The sequence below is a fragment of the Camarhynchus parvulus genome, chromosome 14 (assembly GCF_901933205.1).
Source record: "Camarhynchus parvulus chromosome 14, STF_HiC, whole genome shotgun sequence".
Lineage (NCBI taxonomy): Eukaryota > Metazoa > Chordata > Aves > Passeriformes > Thraupidae > Camarhynchus > Camarhynchus parvulus.
This window is the reverse complement of record NC_044584.1, coordinates 12,392,433-12,410,283: the sequence shown is the minus strand read 5'-3', so window position 1 is coordinate 12,410,283 and position 17,851 is coordinate 12,392,433. Positions and strand designations below refer to the sequence as shown.

Genomic DNA, 17,851 nt, shown 5'->3' with positions numbered 1-17,851 from the left:
GAAACTCACCAGAGGTCACTGGGCTTTGCTCATTTCAGGATTGTGTAAGTTTCCACTATGGTATTTTTCCCCTTGAATCCTTGTGTTGCTAATAGTGCTTGTCTCAACAAGCCTACCTCTATTCCTAATTTTCCTGTTCTTGTCTTTCTACAGACGGGGCTCTGTCTCACGGTTTAACAGCTCCCTCGGAAGGCTGGGCCAATGCTCGCATCCAGGCTGGGCTTGCTCCTCAGCTGGTGGCTGAGCCCCTCGAGGAGGGAGGTTAGTGACAGCACAGGCTGGCATCTGCTTTTTGGTGCCTCAGTGTCTTTTGATCATAATTGTGGTATTGGGCTAAGCTGGAATTTACTTGCACCTTGGCCTAAGAGAGTGCAGCCAGCAGCAAGGAGAAGCCCTGGTGGCCAAGCTCAGAGCCACAGCCAGGCTTGCCAGGGTCACTTGGAGTGTCACTGCTGTGTGCCAAGGCTGAGAGAGCTGCTGTGTTCTGCTCTGCTTAACAAACCAGTGCTATTAATGAGCATTTGACAGTTTCATAAAAAACATGTCAGTTTGAGATATCAGAAGGTTTTTAAAGTAGTGAGAATCTGTTTCTTGCTTAAGCATGTGAAAATCTGATTCTGCATATACAGATTGCAGAGAGTTGTATAACATCTTTAAAGAGACAGAAAAAAGGTTTTATTGCTATTAAATACTTGCTCTTTAGTGACAGCAATATTTCCATATGATATTCTAAAATGTTTGTCACATTTTATGGGTGTCAGTAATTCATTTGAACAAAAAAAGCAGTTCAGTAGTTTGTAATGACAATCGGTGAGCAGTTCTTGTTCCATCCACAGAGTGGGTGGTGGGGTGAGTTATTTAATTCTCTAAGAAAAGCAAGTATTTTTTCCCAACAGAAATTAATTGCCAAAAGATAAAGTGTTACAACCTTACCACAACTTACAGTGGATAAATTTTTGTCCACTTAGTTTTTGTGGAAGAATCAGTGTGGCCTTTTCATTAAAATAACCAGCCCATGAATCCTAGCACCACAAAGGTCTGCCAGTTATTAATTATTAATCAGCAAACTAAAAATAAATGCAAAAAGTAATTTCTCCTCCTCTGCTAATTTTGAAATAGACAAATGTTCTCGTTCTTCTTGCAAACAAGGCAGTCACAGTGATTACAGTAACCTTTTTTAAGAATATTTATTGCTTGTGTATAGTAGTGCCTCTGAGCCCCTGGCATTTGTTGGGGTGCTGTTTCACTGTTTCAGAATTGGATGAGAGGCTCTCAGCTTCCTTTGAAATCTGAGAAATTTTGCTGTGTTTTAGTATTTTGAGATGAGAAATATTGAAAACCTCATGTGTATCTATAATGTGTGTAGTCACACTATCCTCAAAAATTTGCTTAAAGTGTTGAAGTAAAATGTCCTTTGTCCCAAACTTGTGAACAATGTATAATTTGTTTTAATTACTGGCAACATACTACAATAGTGTATGGTTTATTTTCTGCAACTTATCTGATAATAAAAACATTCTTGGGTAATGACAGAACAGCAAATGCTATTAACCCAATTTCTTAAATGCCTTATTTAGTTTTCTCTTCATAGTTTTATGATAGTTTTCTCCATTTACTTCTGCTGAACATCTGAACTGAAAATATAGTTATTTTGCTGAATGCCTGACAAGAAAATAGAATAGTTTTTGTCACCCTTTTCAGTTAAAGTTATCTGGGTTATGGACAGATTCCTTCTAGTGCAATATTTATAGAAAAGCATCCATCCTCTCAGTTACAGGCCCAGCCTTACAGAGCCCTTGGGAGAGGTGTATTTCCAGTTTAGACAAGTCTTTTCAGACCAGGCCGTGCTCCAGGCCCGGTGTTACATCAGAGGTGAGCGAAGCTGGGGCCGGGCTTCGCACGTGTGTGCTCATCCCACTGCTCTCTGGGGCTGAGCTGGCACCCGGTGACGCTCGGTGACACATGGCCCTGCCTGTGCGGGCCGCAGAGATACACGTGCGATAATTTGTGTTTTTGTTTTGGCTCCCGAACAAATGCCAGGCACCACTAATAAGCGAGCGTTTGTGAGCACGGGCGGCAGGAACACACCTAGGGCGCCTGAGAAAGTCCCTGCTTGTCCCGGGTCTTCCTATCGATCCTGCCCGGGAAGTCCCGGGCTGCAGCCAGCTCTGCCCCATGCCGCAGTTTCCTGCAATGGTGACATCATGCCGGCATGGGGATGAGTGGAAGTGTCTAATATTTCATAGACTGCGGCACAGAAACCTGTCCTTGGCTGGGAAAAGGGCACTTTGGGCTAAAGATGTTGGGCTGGCCTTAAAAATAGATACCGGCGCTGTCTCGCTGCTTGCTTTTGCAGCAGAGGTCTTTTGAATTGAGAAAAAAAATGATTAATGTAAAGCTTTTCCTCTTTTAGATAATTTTAAGGTCAATCACGCCCTTAAAATTACGGAGCGTGCTGGTTTACACGCTTAACATCTCAGAAGATGCGGTGCCTTGTGCGTGTGACTGTAGGTCCTTGAACGTGGAGGGGTGGTGTTTAGCAAGGCAGACGGGGAACAGGACTGGGAACAGGAATAGGAACGGCAATAAGAATGAGATCAGGAACGGCGATCACAACCAGACCGGGACCGGCCACGGCCGCCGCCCCCCGGCGCCGTTTGAAAGTCACCAAAGTTTCCGAAGCGCGTTCCGGCGGCGCTGATTGGCCGAGCGCCCCGCCGCACGTGACCGGCAGCCAATAGGGCGGCGGCGCCGGCCGGGCCGGGAGCGGCGGTGCGGGCGCGGCGGGAGCGCGGTGAGAGCCGGGGGCCGCGGGACCGGGACGACACGGGATAAGGGACCAGGGACACGGGACCCTGGCCGGCTGCGGCCCCGCGCGGACCTGAAACTCCTCCTGCTTCTGGAGTTCCTCGTGCGGGCGCAGGTGGGGCGGGGAGCGGAGCGTGGGAGCCGTGCCTGCTGGTTTAGCCCCCGCCCGGCTCGGTGCTCCGCACGGGAATGGGACCGGGGAGCGCTGCCCCGCTGAACTCTTGGCTTGCAGCTGGAACCACCAAGGCCAGGCGTTCCAGCGGAGAACAGTGTGGGGTTTCCTCAGGAGTCACTGGAAAGTTGGACGTTTGGGAGCTGGGCTGGTTACTGAGGAGGGGAGGGTTTTGCTGAATTCAGCCTTTTGGTAGAGAAGCCCCGGAGAAGCCGATAACTCTTTTCAGTGCTGGCTGTGGGATTCTGTGGTAATCCTGGTGCTCCCGTGACCTCTCCCCTTTCTTTCTCTTTTGTGGTGATTTTCTTTTGTATGGCTTAAACAAAGAAAACAGGCCCATGTGTTACAGGAGGACCCTTTCAAGGGGAATATTTTAAGCAAATCTGAATTTCAAAGGATGGGAAAGCTACTTTTCGGGAGCAAAGAGCTGGTTTGTTTTGGTTTACATTTAGGAAAATAATGTCTAATAGGAGGTTCATCATCTCTGTCATGGATAATTCAGTAGTATTTGTGGTACTGTTTCACTTTTTTATTACAATATTAATTTCCTTGACTTGGACCATTAGGCATTGCTACAAAAGTAGGCCAACACTGTTCCCCGAACTAAATGTTTCATGAAGAAAAAAGTTCAGTATCGGGGTCGTTTTGAGTCCTTTGTTCTAGGTCTGAAACATTCTAAGTTGGGGCCCTCATGAGTTTGGGTGAATTCAGACTGATTCCCGATCTGAAGTTCCTTCGATAATTTTGTGTGTTGTTTTTCTTGATGCTTGCTTTTTCCTGAGGAGTATTGCAATTCTGCTGTCGCTGGTATGAAATTGTTTTCTGCAACGTTTATGCTGCCGTGTTTTATTGCAAAATTCCAGTCCCCACCCATGATCGCTTCCACTTCCTGCATGATGTGGAGCTTTGTAATGCCTGTGGCCAGCGCTTGTGCTGCCTGCACACGGCAGGAAGCCTGGCCAGATGTCTCTTCTGGCTTCATGTGTGCGGAAACAAGCAAGGTGCAGCCAATGTCTGCCTGCTACAGACTCCGACTTTCTCTCCTCGTTTTTTTCCAACTTTTCCCAGTGTTTAAAAAAGCATTTCTAAAATCTCCTTTACCCCCATTTGCTCTCTCTGCTTTTGTAGTGAGCCCAGACAACGAGGAGTTCCTGATTAATTTCTCTTCAGGCATTTTGCATGTTGTCTCCACCTTGTTAAAAATAAAGGGGAGAAGGCAGCAGGGGAAAACCAGTCATAGCCCTACCCTTTCTAAGGCAGTTTAACAAGACTTACATGGGTTTTATTTGCACTCTTCTTAGACAAATTTCAGGGGAAAAAAGTTTAAAAGAGCTTTAATACTTTGTCTCAAACTTGAAAGTTTTCAGTTTCAGTTTGTATTTTTCGTCTTTCGTTAGTTTGAAAATCCCAGCTTAGTTTGAGCTAAGATGTAGTGCGGGGAAGGAAAGTAGCAGGTCTTCCTTGAATGTTGCAGCAAAAAACGTGCCTGTGGCACAGGACAGTAGCCACGTCTGTGGAATAAGTACAGGTCCACTGTCCTTCCATGTATTTGCAGTTGAACAATTAATTTTAAATTATAAGTACTATTTAGTAATGGTGACCACAAAGCAGAGTGAGCTCTTAATGGATGAATCCTCAGTGGGCCCACACCATAATCTCATGTTCACAAAGACATCCCTGCCACTGAGGGGGGCAGCCCCTTTGGCTCTGTGAATATTCACAGGGTACTCTTGGATTGTGTGGATCAGAAAGTTCTTCTCCTTGCAGCCCAACAATCTGAAAAAATGCCAGTGCCAATTACTACAGTCTTTTAGTTCTTCCAAAGTGTAATACAAAAGCACAGGAGCCAGATCTAAGCATATTCAAGATTTTGAAGGTGATGGAAGCTGTCTTTTGGTTCCAAAGGGTTGTTTGAAAGCTTTTCAGAGCATGATGTCTTGCAGTTCATCTTTATATTTCCTGAATTATTTTTGTTGTCTGTCCAAACGCAGATATTTGATTTATTATAATGCTTGTGTGAGAAAAAATCTTTTTTGGATTTTTTTCTTCACAAGTGTGCTGCAAGGATCAGTGTGTGTGTACACAGTGCCTTGGGCAGAAGGACATGCTTATTAACATCAAAGGCACTTTCAGTTCACTTAAAAATAACAGAGGAGATGTGACATAAACTATCCTAGGTCAAGAATGTTAATTATGCTTGGTCATGATTTTCTTTTTAATGGGCAAGAGTACTATTTGGAAAATCACTCCTTACTCACACTCCTTTTCCTCTTTTTTTGTTTAGTGCATTCTTCAATCTTGAGACCTCATGCTGGAAATGTATCAATACATTATCCAGTGCTTTTGTTTGTTTGAAGCTTTGGCCAAGGAACATTTTGTGTCAAACTCAGTTATAAAAACTAAGGCTTAGTAACTTTTCTCCTGACCTGGCAACTCCCCTTTTAAATAACACTGTAATTTCTGTGCTTGTGTTGCTGATACCGGGCACTGAGGTATGCAGGCACAGCCCCACTCAGCTGTGACGCTGCCTACTCCTTGCTCAATAATCTGGTGATTACTTGGGCTGTGAAGAGGAGCTGGGCTTTGTGGCATTGCTTGGGTATGTGAGAATTGGGCTTTAGATTGCCAGACTCCTTTGAGTGCTTTTGTCCATAGTAGAGGTAAGAGCTACTTGGGTTTGTCTCAGTAGTTACTAAGTAGGTGGCTGTTACTCAATCCTATTTATACCAGATAATTTTTTGGAGAGAAAAGTCTTGACAGAGGTTAAAGATATTTTCTTTCATAGAGTTCAATAAATGTGCAGTGTATGCTCATTATCTTTAGCGAAGACATGCTGCTCAGAGGGTCTACTCCAGCATTTTAGGTGTATCATAAATAAGAGTAGAAGAAAGGGCTGACATCTAAGTGATGTCTTCAGCCATCCCTTCTTTGTTCCATCAGAATTACCTCTAGGAAATGTTTTGCTCAGCAGCACTGGAATTGAAATTTGGTAGAACTGTGTTTCTTCAGTCATTAGATTTCTGTGATGCAGTTTTGTGATGACTGTCACTGTCCTGAATTGTTCAATTCCACCTCTATTTGCTCTTCTTGATCTTATTTGGTTTCTTATTTGGTATCAGTTTGGTTAAATTGATAATGTCTGAGTGGAATCTTTGCCTCACCCAGGGCTGGCCATGGGCAGATTATGCAGAACACTAGGTTTGATGTTTCTCCATTGTCAAGACTAACTAGTATGAAATGATATTTGTTGCTGACCCTTTAACAGAGAGTGTCATGCACATCACAGGGCATTTATTTTATTTAATTGTAGGGTTTAGATACTTAAGTCCTCAAGTGGGAGTGATCAGCTTAAGGGACTTGATTCCCCTGTGGCTCTTTAGTGTGTCATTCCTATTTGGGACTGTGTCCTGTGACTGGATTTGTGCTGGCACAGGGACAGCTGGATTGTCTGGATTGCTGCTATCTTAACTGCATACCTATCCCAGCCAGTGGTATCCTGCTAAAACCTCTGGGTAGCTTTGACCCTCCCTTCTCCCATGGCTCTCTGAGGTATCCAGATATCTTGTAGCTATACATGGATTTTGATAGTTCAGGTTAGAAGTTGAGTAGCTTTGTCCGTGTTGAAGAAATTTTCCAGCAGTTAAGTCCATAAAAAACTTAAGATTGCTTTAAATGTTAACTCAAGAAATCAGTATCTTGAGTACTTAATCTCTGTCTCTTTGAAGTTTCTCTTTAATTTCATTATAGATGTCTTCAGGGTTGTTGAATTGCAGTGTGTTTGGAGCTGAAGTTGTGCCTGCATCTTCCTTCCCTTGTGTTCTCTGTGCACTGGCCCAGCTGCAGCTCAGGTTTGGGGTTTGTGTACTCAGAGGTGCCAAAGGTGCTCGCTGCTGGGAATGTGGAGTAAGCCTGCAGCAGCTTTGGGAGAGCTGGAGAGACTTAGCAGGAATTCTTTCACATTTATGGTCTGTCTGACAGAGTCCTATCAAGGCTGAGCTTTAGTTTGGTCTCCAGGAGAGCAGTGACTGTGTGGGAGGAGGGGTGTTCTGCTCTGCAGCAAGGAGGATGAGGCTGCTCACTGCCTGAGTACTCACACTTGACTCTGTTCTTTTTCAGGGGGGAAAATGAAACAGGAGTTTTAGACTTTGAGGACTCATTATGGAAGACTCAGAAGGACATCACTTCAGCTCAGTGGAAGAGGAAACCAGATACTGGAAGGAGCTGGCTATGAAATACAAGCAGTGGTAAGGCAGTGGCTTCATTCCTCCAAGTGGTTGGTTAAGCTGTATAACGCTTCATGCAAAAACACAGCTCTATCATTGCTGCTTGTTGGAGGATTGTTTCAATAGAATTGTTTAAGAATATAAAACACTTTCTTTCATCTTTCTCTCTGTTCCTCACTTTGTTATTAATCAGTAACAGCTTTCTTTATATTTCCAAATAAATAATAGAATTGAATAATGGAATAAATGTGAGATGGCAGTGGACAATTGACAAACTAAAGAGATGCCACATATCCTCAACATCTAGAATGTGAAAACAGACTCCGGGGTTTTTCTGTTTATTTTGACTTTTTTTATTTCTTTACCAGTTTGCTATGGGGTGACTTCCCATGCATGGCAGGGAAACATTTGCATGTTTCTCTCTTCCTATTGAATACAGAGAAGGGCATAGAGCCTTCTGTGTTCGAGAGCAGTGTTGTTTTTACCTTGAGTGTACAAGAGATGTTGTTTCCATTGTTCGTGATGATGAGTTCTGTTGCTGGAATTTCTCTCCAGTGCTGAGAACACCCAGGAGGAGCTGCGTGAGTTCCAAGAGGGGAGCCGAGAGTACGAAGCTGAGCTGGAGGCTCAGCTGCAGCAAACAGAGTCCAGGAACAGAGACCTCCTGTCAGAAAACAACCGCCTGAGGATGGAGCTGGAGTCAGTGAAGGTCAGAGCTGCTGGTGCACGTAGGGTGCACATGCTCAGGGCAGGGGGGAGCAGGGCAGGTGTTTGCAGACTCTGCCCTGTGGTGTCACCTCAGCATTACAGAAGAATTGATCAGAACGCTGCAGAAAGGAAAGTCTTGAAAAGTAAAGAAATGTCAGCCTGTTGTGTGCTCTGAGGATTCTGTGTTCCTTGGTAGCATTTCTGGAGCCCTGTTCACAGGTTATGGCTGTGTGTCAGGGTAGATTTCAGATGGGAGAAAATTGTCCACAGTGGAGTGGAGGCTGAGTGTGAACACAAGAGAGCTGCTGTTCTATTCCTTCTTCAATCTATTTAGTGCTTTTGTTCATAGCTTTCTTGCTGTCTGCATCATGCAGTTACAGATAATATTGTAGAACAATCAAAGTACAAACACTGCAGCTGTGTTTTTGCATTACGTAAGGAAACTCAGTTTAAAACCCTTTTTACATACTTGTGTATTTATTATCTGACATTTCAGATAAGCTGGGAAGCAGCAGCTGGTGGGTAACACATAGAATTGAGAGTCATGAAACAGTTTCAGTCCTGGTTTTGTTATTGAATCTGTCTGTCCTTAGGGAAAAAATGAGTTTTTCTTTTTGCACTTGGCTAGCATTCTGTGAAAATAAGAACCAGCAGAAAGGCATTAACTTCCAGAACTATAAAACATAAAGAATGTGAACTTATTGGGATGGGCCTTCTTGACACAGTGGCTTAAGGAACAATGAAACTATCCAGAGTATGAAGAGTGATGAGATAGTGCTGTGCTGATTGACAGGTTCAGGAAATAGTGTAAGTTCTCTTAAATTTGGGAAAAAATCATCACTGAAATTGGTGCGACTTTTAAAAGTTTGAATTTAGCCTTTGTTTACAGATGAGTTACAGTCACCCAAGAAATACTACACTGTGTTTTGTAGGGCTAGCTCAATCTGTGTGGAAGCAGAGATTAATGTAATTACACTTCTTCTATTCAATTGGATGCAATAATGAACTAATGGGAGTGAAGGTATTTGTATAAGTGATTAATCACTGGATGAATCCAGATTTGCAATGCCTTTTGTTTAAACTGTTGTCCAAATTACTGTCTTAAGGAAATATTCTTCTGTTCAAGGCAGATGTCCTGTCACTCTAGCACTAGCTTAGCTATTTCCTCCACTCCCTGCTTTTTGATAGCAGGACTTCCAAGACTTGTTTCATTGTATTTATGTTGCTTTAATACTTGTTCTTGTTGTAGCACCTTAGAAATATTAGATGTTTTGCATGTTGCATGCAGTATTGGTCTGCTCTTCCATGTAGCCACATAAACCCATGGAAGCTGATGGGTTTGGGGAGAAGACAAAAATTTAAAAAATAAAACCCATAGTTCATTTACTTGAGGAGTGTGTAGATGATTTTCTTTCTCTAGAGTAGCTGGGACGAGAGGAAAGGACAGTGAACCAGGCAAAACAGTGAGGAATGAAAATAGTAGGAAGCAATACAGAGCCTCAAAAAGTGGAGGGTAGCCATATTTTAGAAAATCTGAAATGATTCTTCACAGTAGATAGCTTTCTTAAAATACATTCTGCTTGAAATAAACCATTCAACAATTGGCTATTCATGCAGCCTGAAAACTGCAGTAACTGCCCGCAGTGAAGGAACAGAGCCACCATTGAGGGCCAGATCAGCTGATAGTTTATTACAATTGGCTAAAAACAAAGACTCAGACCTTGCAGTTCTGCTCTTTTATCTGAATCAATTCAAGAGCAAAGCATTAATCTCATGAAGCTATTGAGCAGCAGTGTTAACTGAGCCCATCAAGGGTTGGGATCTGCATCTAGGTCAGCACCAGTGAACTTTGCCAGGCCCACACAACTTGTGGCTCTGAGCTGACCAGCCCAGTGTGTGTGCCTGCTCCCCCTCAGAAATCAGAACTCACACTACCTAAAACTGATGGGAATGGTGCTTTGCAGGGTTAGTTCAGAGAGTGCTGAGAAACTAACTGAAAGTAATCTGCCTCTTGGGGCTTAGAGGCTCTTAACTTTGTTTCAGAGATTTTGAATTATAGCAGTGTCACCACACTGCAGTCAAATAAGGGTTTCTTAGTTCAGGATGGATATCTCTTTCCCTCTTCCTTGTCTGTGCATTTCATGTGCTAAAATACCTGTCTTCACATTGTCATTCACACTAGACTACTTGCCATGGTTTTCAAATTCCAGTGCATGGATTTGTTTCCAGTGACTTCAAGTGTTTTGTACTTGAATTCTGTCTGGAGAGCGCTTCAGGAATGTTGCTTACCCAGCAATCTTGGAGTTTCCAAAAAACCTCTGGCATGTTGAAGTGGTCTGGTAGCAAGTTGGTTGAGTGTAAAGCATTATAATAGTGTGCTCTGGAGCTTTCCCTGTCACATGGGAAAGCTTTCCCATGTCACATACCGTGGAACTAACTCCACATTTAGTGGCAGTGCAGGAGAGAGAGATCTGATGTGGAAGCTGAGTCTTCCTCCCTGCTTATGCCTGTCTTAAATGTACCCTTGTATATGTGGTGTGGAGGGAGACAGAGTTTGGTTCAGGTTCCCAAAAGTGTACCTGTACCTGAAATGTTCTAGAATTCTGAACCTGCTTTGGGCTAACAAAGCCACATGGGCAGTGCAGAATCTTGCGGATTCCACAGCAGCATGTAACAGGGTCACACTTGGAATTTTTTTTTTATTCTTCTTACTTTGACTCCTAAATATTGCCTGACTTCGTATTAGGGTTGAAAATAAGTGGCTTCTCTTGTGTGCTTTGTGTATTGCTTAGAAACTGTGCTGAGTCAGACTGTCTGGGAGAGGCAAGGAATGGCCTTGTGCTGCAAATGTTGGGAACTGTTCCCCAGCACTTTTGTTTGATAAGGAGTGACAGGAAGAGCTCTTATCTGCTGGCAGCCCAGAAATGTGTGAGCAATTGAATTTATTGGCATTTTACCATACATAAAATGATGTTTCTCAAAAATTTTCAGAGTGTCTGTCTCTGCCTTTCAAGGAGCTCAGACAATGCTGCAAAAAGAGAACATGTTGCTAAGTACCTGATGTGGTCTTTGATTTGCCTTTGAGTAGGAAAAGATTGAAATGCAGCATTCAGAAGGATACAGGCAAATCTCTGCTCTGGAAGATGACTTGGCACAGACAAGAGCTATTAAAGAGCAGCTTCAGAAATACATTCGAGAACTCGAGCAAGAAAATGATGATTTGGAAAGAGCAAAAAGGTAATCTGCTTTTTGTGGGGTTTTTTCCCACCTCTATTCTATCCTTCAAGCATGGTGGCACTGAGCTGTTTGTGACACTACTTGTTAGCATTGCCATTCTGAACTATCACTTGTCTGATGATTGTGTTGAAGAGATTTGTTGCAGATGGGCAATATGATTTTTTTTTTACTTCTTCCACTCCCCTGACTGCACTCTTTCATATATTACAAGCTAAAAAAAAAAGAAACAAAGCAAATCAAACAAAAATGCAAGTGTCCATTTTCTTGTGAGAGAGGGAGTTCTCCTACCTCCAGTCCTCTGGTAGTGACACCTAGTGCACTCTTTTTCAGAGCCACTATAATGTCCCTGGAGGATTTTGAGCAGCGTTTAAACCAGGCTATTGAAAGAAATGCTTTTCTGGAGAGTGAGCTGGATGAGAAAGAAAACCTTCTGGAGTCTGTGCAGCGCCTGAAAGATGAAGCTAGAGGTTAGACAGAAGTTATTTGTATCTTTTTCCTTCTCTCCCACTGCCTTGTAGCTGTTCAGTCCTCTCCATCTGCCTTCAAGCTGAGCTTTTGTCTTTGCTTTTTTAAAACTTGGTATCTGAAATGTAGAAACAAGTAAGGAAACTGAAGAACGTTCTGCCCCTTCCTTGAACTCCTGACATTATTCCAGAGCACTCACAGAAACAAAAGTCTGTTCCAGCCTTCTCCTAATCAGGGCTTCAGGGAGCTGAGCCAGTCCAGCTGGGGCATGAGGTGGTGTGGCTTCCCACGAAGGTCACTTCTAATACACGTTAACCTCATTGTTTCCTGGGCTGTGGGAAATAGAGCCAGTGAAGTACTGATGGGGAAGTAAAACAGGAGGGCTGTGACTGACTTCTGGTTGCCTTGGAATGCACTGGCTTTTTGCTATCTGTCAACAAGGCTGGGTGAGAAGAGAGAGACCCTGAAGCTGGATGAAATCTGTTTTCAGATCTTGGATTCTGTGCCCTTGAGTGATATCCATAAGCTACAGCCAGGCAGAAGTGCTCTGTTCCTTGGCTAGATAATGACGTGGCTTCCGCCTGGCCTCAGCTCTGATTTCCTTCATGTGGAAACCAGGATAGAAAAGGGTACAACAGGTAGGATCCCAACCTTGCAGGGAGCCAGAATGGAGCCAAGGTGTGCCAAGTTCAGATATGCCTGGAGTAAGCTTTTACAAGCTTTTACTTCACCTCCATGAAGAGAAAAATCTTTTGACAAAAGATTACCATTTTTGGTTTTTATCTTGGTGGCTGCATACTCCAGCACTTGCTTTGTGTTGCTTCCTTCACAGATCTACGACAAGAGCTTGCAGTGCAGCAGAAACAGGAGAAGCCCAAAACACCAATGAGAGCTCCCCTGGAAGCAGAAAGAACAGACACTGCAGTTCAGGCCTCCTTGTCTGTGCCCTCAACACCCGCAATGCGCCGGACACCCATCAGCATTCCCACCCCTGGGACCTTTAGGAGAGGTGACTGGCAGGGATCCAGCTCACAAATACCAGTTGATGCTCTTGTTTTTGCTATAGTTTGCTCCCTTCTTTTCATTTCTCCTTTAGTCACGGAATCCAGTGTGTAGTGTAGTGTCACCTAAATCAAATCACCATGGTCTCAGTATTCAGAGGCTGGGATTTTTTTGAGTTTATTCATAGTCTGTTCATTTCCAGTTGACTTAAACTGTCTGGAAATTATGAGGGATAAGATGAGCATTTGGGACTTTTTATTAGTTCAGAACTGTCCCAGAGATATTGGTCTAATTTAGGGGAAAGGTTTTAAAAACCTGTGTGATCTTTAATCTTCTTCCTTGAATCATCTTCTCTAAGACAGTAATTTTTTTTTTTTCCTTTCCATGAGTAACATATCCCTCTTTAATCTGCCCTGCAGGTCTTGAGGACAGTTATGGTGCAACCCCTCTCACACCAGCTGCAAGAATATCTGCACTTAATATTGTGGGAGACTTGCTGCGAAAAGTGGGGGTGAGTGATTACCTGCCAGACAGTGCTTTTGGAAAGCTGGAGCTCCTGGAAAGTGCAGCCAGCACTGCTGTTCAGAGGAAATTGAAAAGAGTCTCTTGGCCCCAGGTTAGCTAAGTGTGGCCTTGGGCTTGGTCTGGACTTTAAATGTTTCTGACCAACTCCCAAATAAAAATGGACCATGCTTGTTTTTCTAACTTCTAATGCAGATGGGGATAAGATCTCCCTCTACGAATTTCTGGAAGTGCATGTGCAGAAAAAATAAGTCAGCAGGAGTAAATTGAGAAGGGATCTGTTCCCGTGAAAGGCAGAGAAGTTAGCAGGGTGGTACCTGCTGTCCAAAAGGATTCTGGTGAAGTTTGCCTTAAGAGTCCAGTGGTCTTTTGAGCTAGGCCTAATGTCCTGCTATGCTGTAGTTTGATATTTAAAGCAGTGCTGATGTTGGGAAAATTATCCCATGATTTGTGTTTCATTCCTTATGCCTCGGTGCTGTGATTGTTACAAACATTTGTTTGAGGCTTTGATGGGCTGAGCTGCAGAGCTGATACAGCCAGAAAGCAACTCAATAAAGGTGGAGTGATCTAGAATGGGAGCATGTGATGGAGAATAAGATACCTGTGGCTCATTCCCTCTGGTGTACCACCTAATACATGTCTAGGGAATCTGATAGCTCATGTGAATATTTAGTAATCTAAAAATTTATGCCTGTAAGAAGGATGTAAAAATCTCTCTGAGGAAAGTGAAGATTTTGTGTTCCTCCTGGTGAAGAGCATCAGCTCCCTAGAGAAACAGAGATTCATCTTTAGAGAGATGACTATTCATCTCTTCACAAATTCAGAGCTCATGTGGCGCTGGGATCTAGCAGGTTCCTCTACTGGACAGCTCACTCTTAAAGAAAGCAAAATACCCCAAACCCGCACACTTCAGTGCCATTTTGGTGTGCCACTGCCATCTTCTGAAAGAGAACAGTCAGTCTGACAGTCACCTTGTCTGTTTACTTCAGGCTTTGGAGTCCAAGCTTGCATCCTGCCGAAACTTTGTGTATGACCAGTCCCCAAACAGACCTTCAGTGTCCATGTACATGAACAGAGATGTCCTGGAAACACGCCTGAGTCCTCATCAGCCTCTGTGTGACACAGGGTGAGTGCTGGCCTCTGCTGGTGTGTTGGTATTGGAACTTAGGGACTGATATTTATTTGTTTTGGTAGAGACATTTTCAAAGTATGTGAAATTCAGTTATTCAGGATTCTGATTTGAATATTTCAGGTCAGTTTAAAATTTGGAGTCACTAGCTGCTGAAATTCGAAGACTAGCTGCAATCAGGTTTTGAATACTTCAAATCTGGAGCAAGTGCAAGATGCGTTTTATTATAAATCAGTGTTTAACTGGAACAAAGTACAACAGTTCTTGCTTATTGGTTCAATTTGTTTTATGCTTTATGTTCTTGTACAAGTGATGTCTCAGGAGTGTTATGGCATGTAGGAAGACTTCCCTGATCATAGTTAAGATTCTCACGTGTGGGAGAACTGGAAAAAGGTGAATAGTGGGTCCACTGAGAATGCTTTACAGTTGCTAAGATGTGTTTTTAAGTAGCTGCTGACATGAAGTTACCTTACTCAATGCACACATTCTCTGAATGTTTGAAGCAGTTGTCTTTTTGTAATCAAATGAAGAAAACTCAGCAAGGTTATTGCAAATTGCCATTCAGTGTCTGCTTAAACTCTGCCAATCCTGCGCTGCACATTCTTTAGATTCTGTGTTTAGGTAAGTGAAGTGCCCATAGTACACTTTGTTTCAGACTTAATTATTTAGCCAGACCCTTGTGCTGGTTTGTCCTGGTACCCAGTGCTCAGTGGTGGTGTTTAGAAGGAATGTTCCACATTGTACTTGCTCTCCTAGCCTGGGGAGAAACCTCATGAAAGCTTCTGCAAGAAAGCCTCATATATTTACATATGCATGAGTTGATTATCTATCTACTGCTGCAATGCTAAACTGAAATTCCAGCACCTGTAAAAGATAGTGTTCATTACTCAGAGGGAAATGAAGTCCTGTGTTACAGTGAAAACTCAGCCTGGTTAAGGAATGAGTTCATGCATTGCTCAGAGTGCTGTTCACTCATCTCAGCTGAGTGGTTTGTTCTGGAGGTGAGCAGTTATTCTGAGCATGGTTACACTGAGTGAGGAATGCCCTGACTTCAGTCTTGCACTTGCAGGTTGGTGAAACGCCTGGAGTTTGGAACGCGGCCGTCACACGTTCCAGGACCCGTGAACCATCCCTCACAAAGCGTTGTCAAGATGCTGCTATGAAAAGCCTGGCTGGCTTTGGGAAAGGAGAAGAAATGTGTATTTCAAACTTTAGTTTTAAAGAGAGTATCAATGAGCAAGCAGACAGCAGTGTCAGGGTAGGTGAGAGCTGAACAAGCAGTCACAATTGGCAGTGGCTTCCAGTGTGGCCTCTGGGCAAGTTCTGTGGGTGACAAGGTGTGACAAAGCAATGCTGACTGTGTGAGTGCAGGACTGGGAATTCCTTCCTGCATCAGCCACTGTAAATAGCTCCTTGAAGGTTGCTTCTTTTGACACTACCAAAGCAACTGTCCTGCCTACAACACTATGCAGCTCCTCAGGCTTTTGCTTTTGGTGTTAATACACCACCAGTTCTGGCTGGAATTCTGCTTTCTACCATGGGTGTTGTGTGCTGCAGTCACCCAAATTAAAGAGATGTTTTTGTGTGCTGAAAGGTGTATTTCTGCAGGGAAGCTGCTCAGCTCCCCATGGGGTGTTTGCTGACCAGAATGTTGCTGCACAAAAACCTGCCTCTGTAGTGGCAAGATGTTTCTACAAGCAATAATTTCTCATTCAGAACAGGTCATGGTTAAAGGTGAGACATGTCTAGTGCTGAGAGTGCTCAGGAGATCCTGGAGCTAATAGAGCATGTAGACTTTTTTTTTCCTTAAACCCCATAGTGGCTTATAAAGCCTGGTGGTTGTAGGAGGCCAAAGTTTCGAGTTCTAACATCTTGGTAGGTGGGTTTTACTGCTTTACAAACCTCCCTTCACTAAGGTGCCTTGGTTGTTAGTGATTTTTTTATTTTTCTATATGCATATATCAGCTGTTACTAATTTAGAAATGCTTTTTTAACCTGAAAAGCCCTTTATGCTAGAGAACTGTATATGAGTAGAGAATGTTTTTTAAAATAATTTTACCACCTGTAGAATATTACTGCATTTGTTTTTTAAATGGAGTAGAATCATTCTCAGTGTTAGTGTATTTTATGGAAGCCTGTACTTGCAAAAGTAATCATGACTAAAAGTTTTTATGGATTTTTTTTTTGTGGCAGGGGATGGGGAGAGCTTACTTGACAAAAAAATACATAAATGGGTTTGATGTTTTTTGACCTTTTTTTCTTTTTTTTTGTTGTTTGTTTTTTAAGGAAATGCTGTGAAAACAGTCACTGAGGCATCTATTTCTCTAGAATATGTAAATCACAGATGATTTTCATTTCTCAGTCCACCTATGAAGTTGGTTAAACTGGGGAGCAGAATAAAGCTTATTTTGAATTCGAGTTGTTGATGCATTTTGAGTTTTTTGGCAGGTTATTACTGTGGTTTATACATGTTCAATTTGCTGGTTCTGCTCCAAGCATTGGTGCTTAAAACCATTTAATATGAAGTCTGACTTGCTTGTCTTCTTGTTCCCACCCATGCAGGCTCACAGAGTGTGTTGACAACCAGCTCTTGAGCATCTTTACAGCTCTGTGCCTTATCAAGCAATGATCAGGTCTTATCCAGTAACTCCTAACCCCTCTCTGCTCAGCTTGTCATCTTTATTGCTCTAAATGGATTCTTCCTTTACTTTTTCATGAGGAGAGAGAATTCTCTGGGCTCTGGTTCTGCTGGCTGAGTGGTGCCAAGTCTGAATCCCCAGTTCATGATCTCTGCACTTGTGAAACACTGCTTAGATTTAGAAGATGATGGCTTTGGCTGTGAAGGTGGATGTTTGTGCATGATTTGCTCTCCCTGTAGTCACACTGCTTAAGGTTCACTTGCTGTTCAATCAAAGGCATCAAGTAAGCTCTGCACTGGATTTAGAGTGGTTTAGCATCCTGCTTTGCTGTGCATGGCTCCCTACTGCCCCGGTGTGACCACAGAGCTGCTTCTGTCTGAAAGTGCTTGAGCTGCAAGGGTTTGTGGGAGGTCCTGGTAGCTCTCAAGAGTAGGTTGTGGTCTTGCTGGAGTGCTCCAAAAATAAAAAGTAACTGCATGCTGATCCCTCATGCAGAATAGCTTGGCTTGGATCCCTGCATTCAGTGTGGGCTGCTGTTTTTAATGGTTTCAGCCTGCTCTAGAGGCTTGGCTGGAAATATTTCTGCATGTAACAGACATCAAAGGCTGAGTTCATTGCCCACAGACAGACAGGTAGGGCCCCCACTGCTTTCCAGTTCCTGCACCTGAGTGCTGTGAGTCTCTGCAGGTCCTGTGCCTGTCAGCCCTTGGATGCATCCCAGGGCACCTCAGTACTGTGTGTCAACTCAAACCTGTTCCCTGTGGTTATGCCATTTTACTTCCAGCTCAGGCTTTTTTGCATCTCTTCAAAAGCATTACTTTGAAGAAAATCAGGGTTTTGTTCTAATGATTACAGATGAACTTTTGGAAGAAGTATTTTGGTTTTAGAGAAGCTCTGCTGCATTCCCCCTTCCCTTCAAGTGACACCTGTACACGAGAATAGTGGA

General features: G+C 43.3%; 1 protein-coding gene across 3 annotated transcripts; it reads left to right on the top strand.

The window, feature by feature from the left end:
- Positions 1-242: 242 nt before the first annotated feature.
- On the top strand, positions 243-16,684 carry NDE1 (nudE neurodevelopment protein 1). Of its 3 annotated transcripts, none has more exons than XM_030958466.1 (9): positions 243-261; positions 7,097-7,224; positions 7,759-7,912; positions 11,000-11,148; positions 11,479-11,615; positions 12,446-12,622; positions 13,035-13,126; positions 14,127-14,263; positions 15,336-16,684. In XM_030958466.1, exons 2-9 carry the CDS (start codon positions 7,139-7,141, stop codon positions 15,427-15,429), a joined length of 1,026 nt encoding a protein of 341 aa, XP_030814326.1. In that variant the 5' UTR covers positions 243-261; positions 7,097-7,138; the 3' UTR covers positions 15,430-16,684. The 3 variants fall into 3 exon arrangements, with proteins under 3 accessions (XP_030814326.1, XP_030814325.1, XP_030814324.1); XM_030958465.1 differs by lacking the exon at positions 243-261 and adding an exon at positions 2,761-2,794; XM_030958464.1 differs by lacking the exon at positions 243-261 and adding an exon at positions 2,805-2,923.
- Positions 16,685-17,851: the final 1,167 nt, after the last annotated feature.

What these genes read in the sequence shown, in the direction of transcription:
- NDE1 (XM_030958466.1), top strand. Translation starts at nt 7,139, where the DNA reads ATGGAAGACTCAGAAGGACATCACTTCAGCTCAGTGGAAGAGGAAACC. An exon ending in TGGAGCTGGAGTCAGTGAAG is followed by an intron (nt 7,913 to 10,999) that starts GTCAGAGCTGCT and finishes GCCTTTGAGTAG; the next exon opens with GAAAAGATTGAAATGCAGCA. An exon ending in CCCTGGGACCTTTAGGAGAG is followed by an intron (nt 12,623 to 13,034) that starts GTGACTGGCAGG and finishes TCTGCCCTGCAG; the next exon opens with GTCTTGAGGACAGTTATGGT.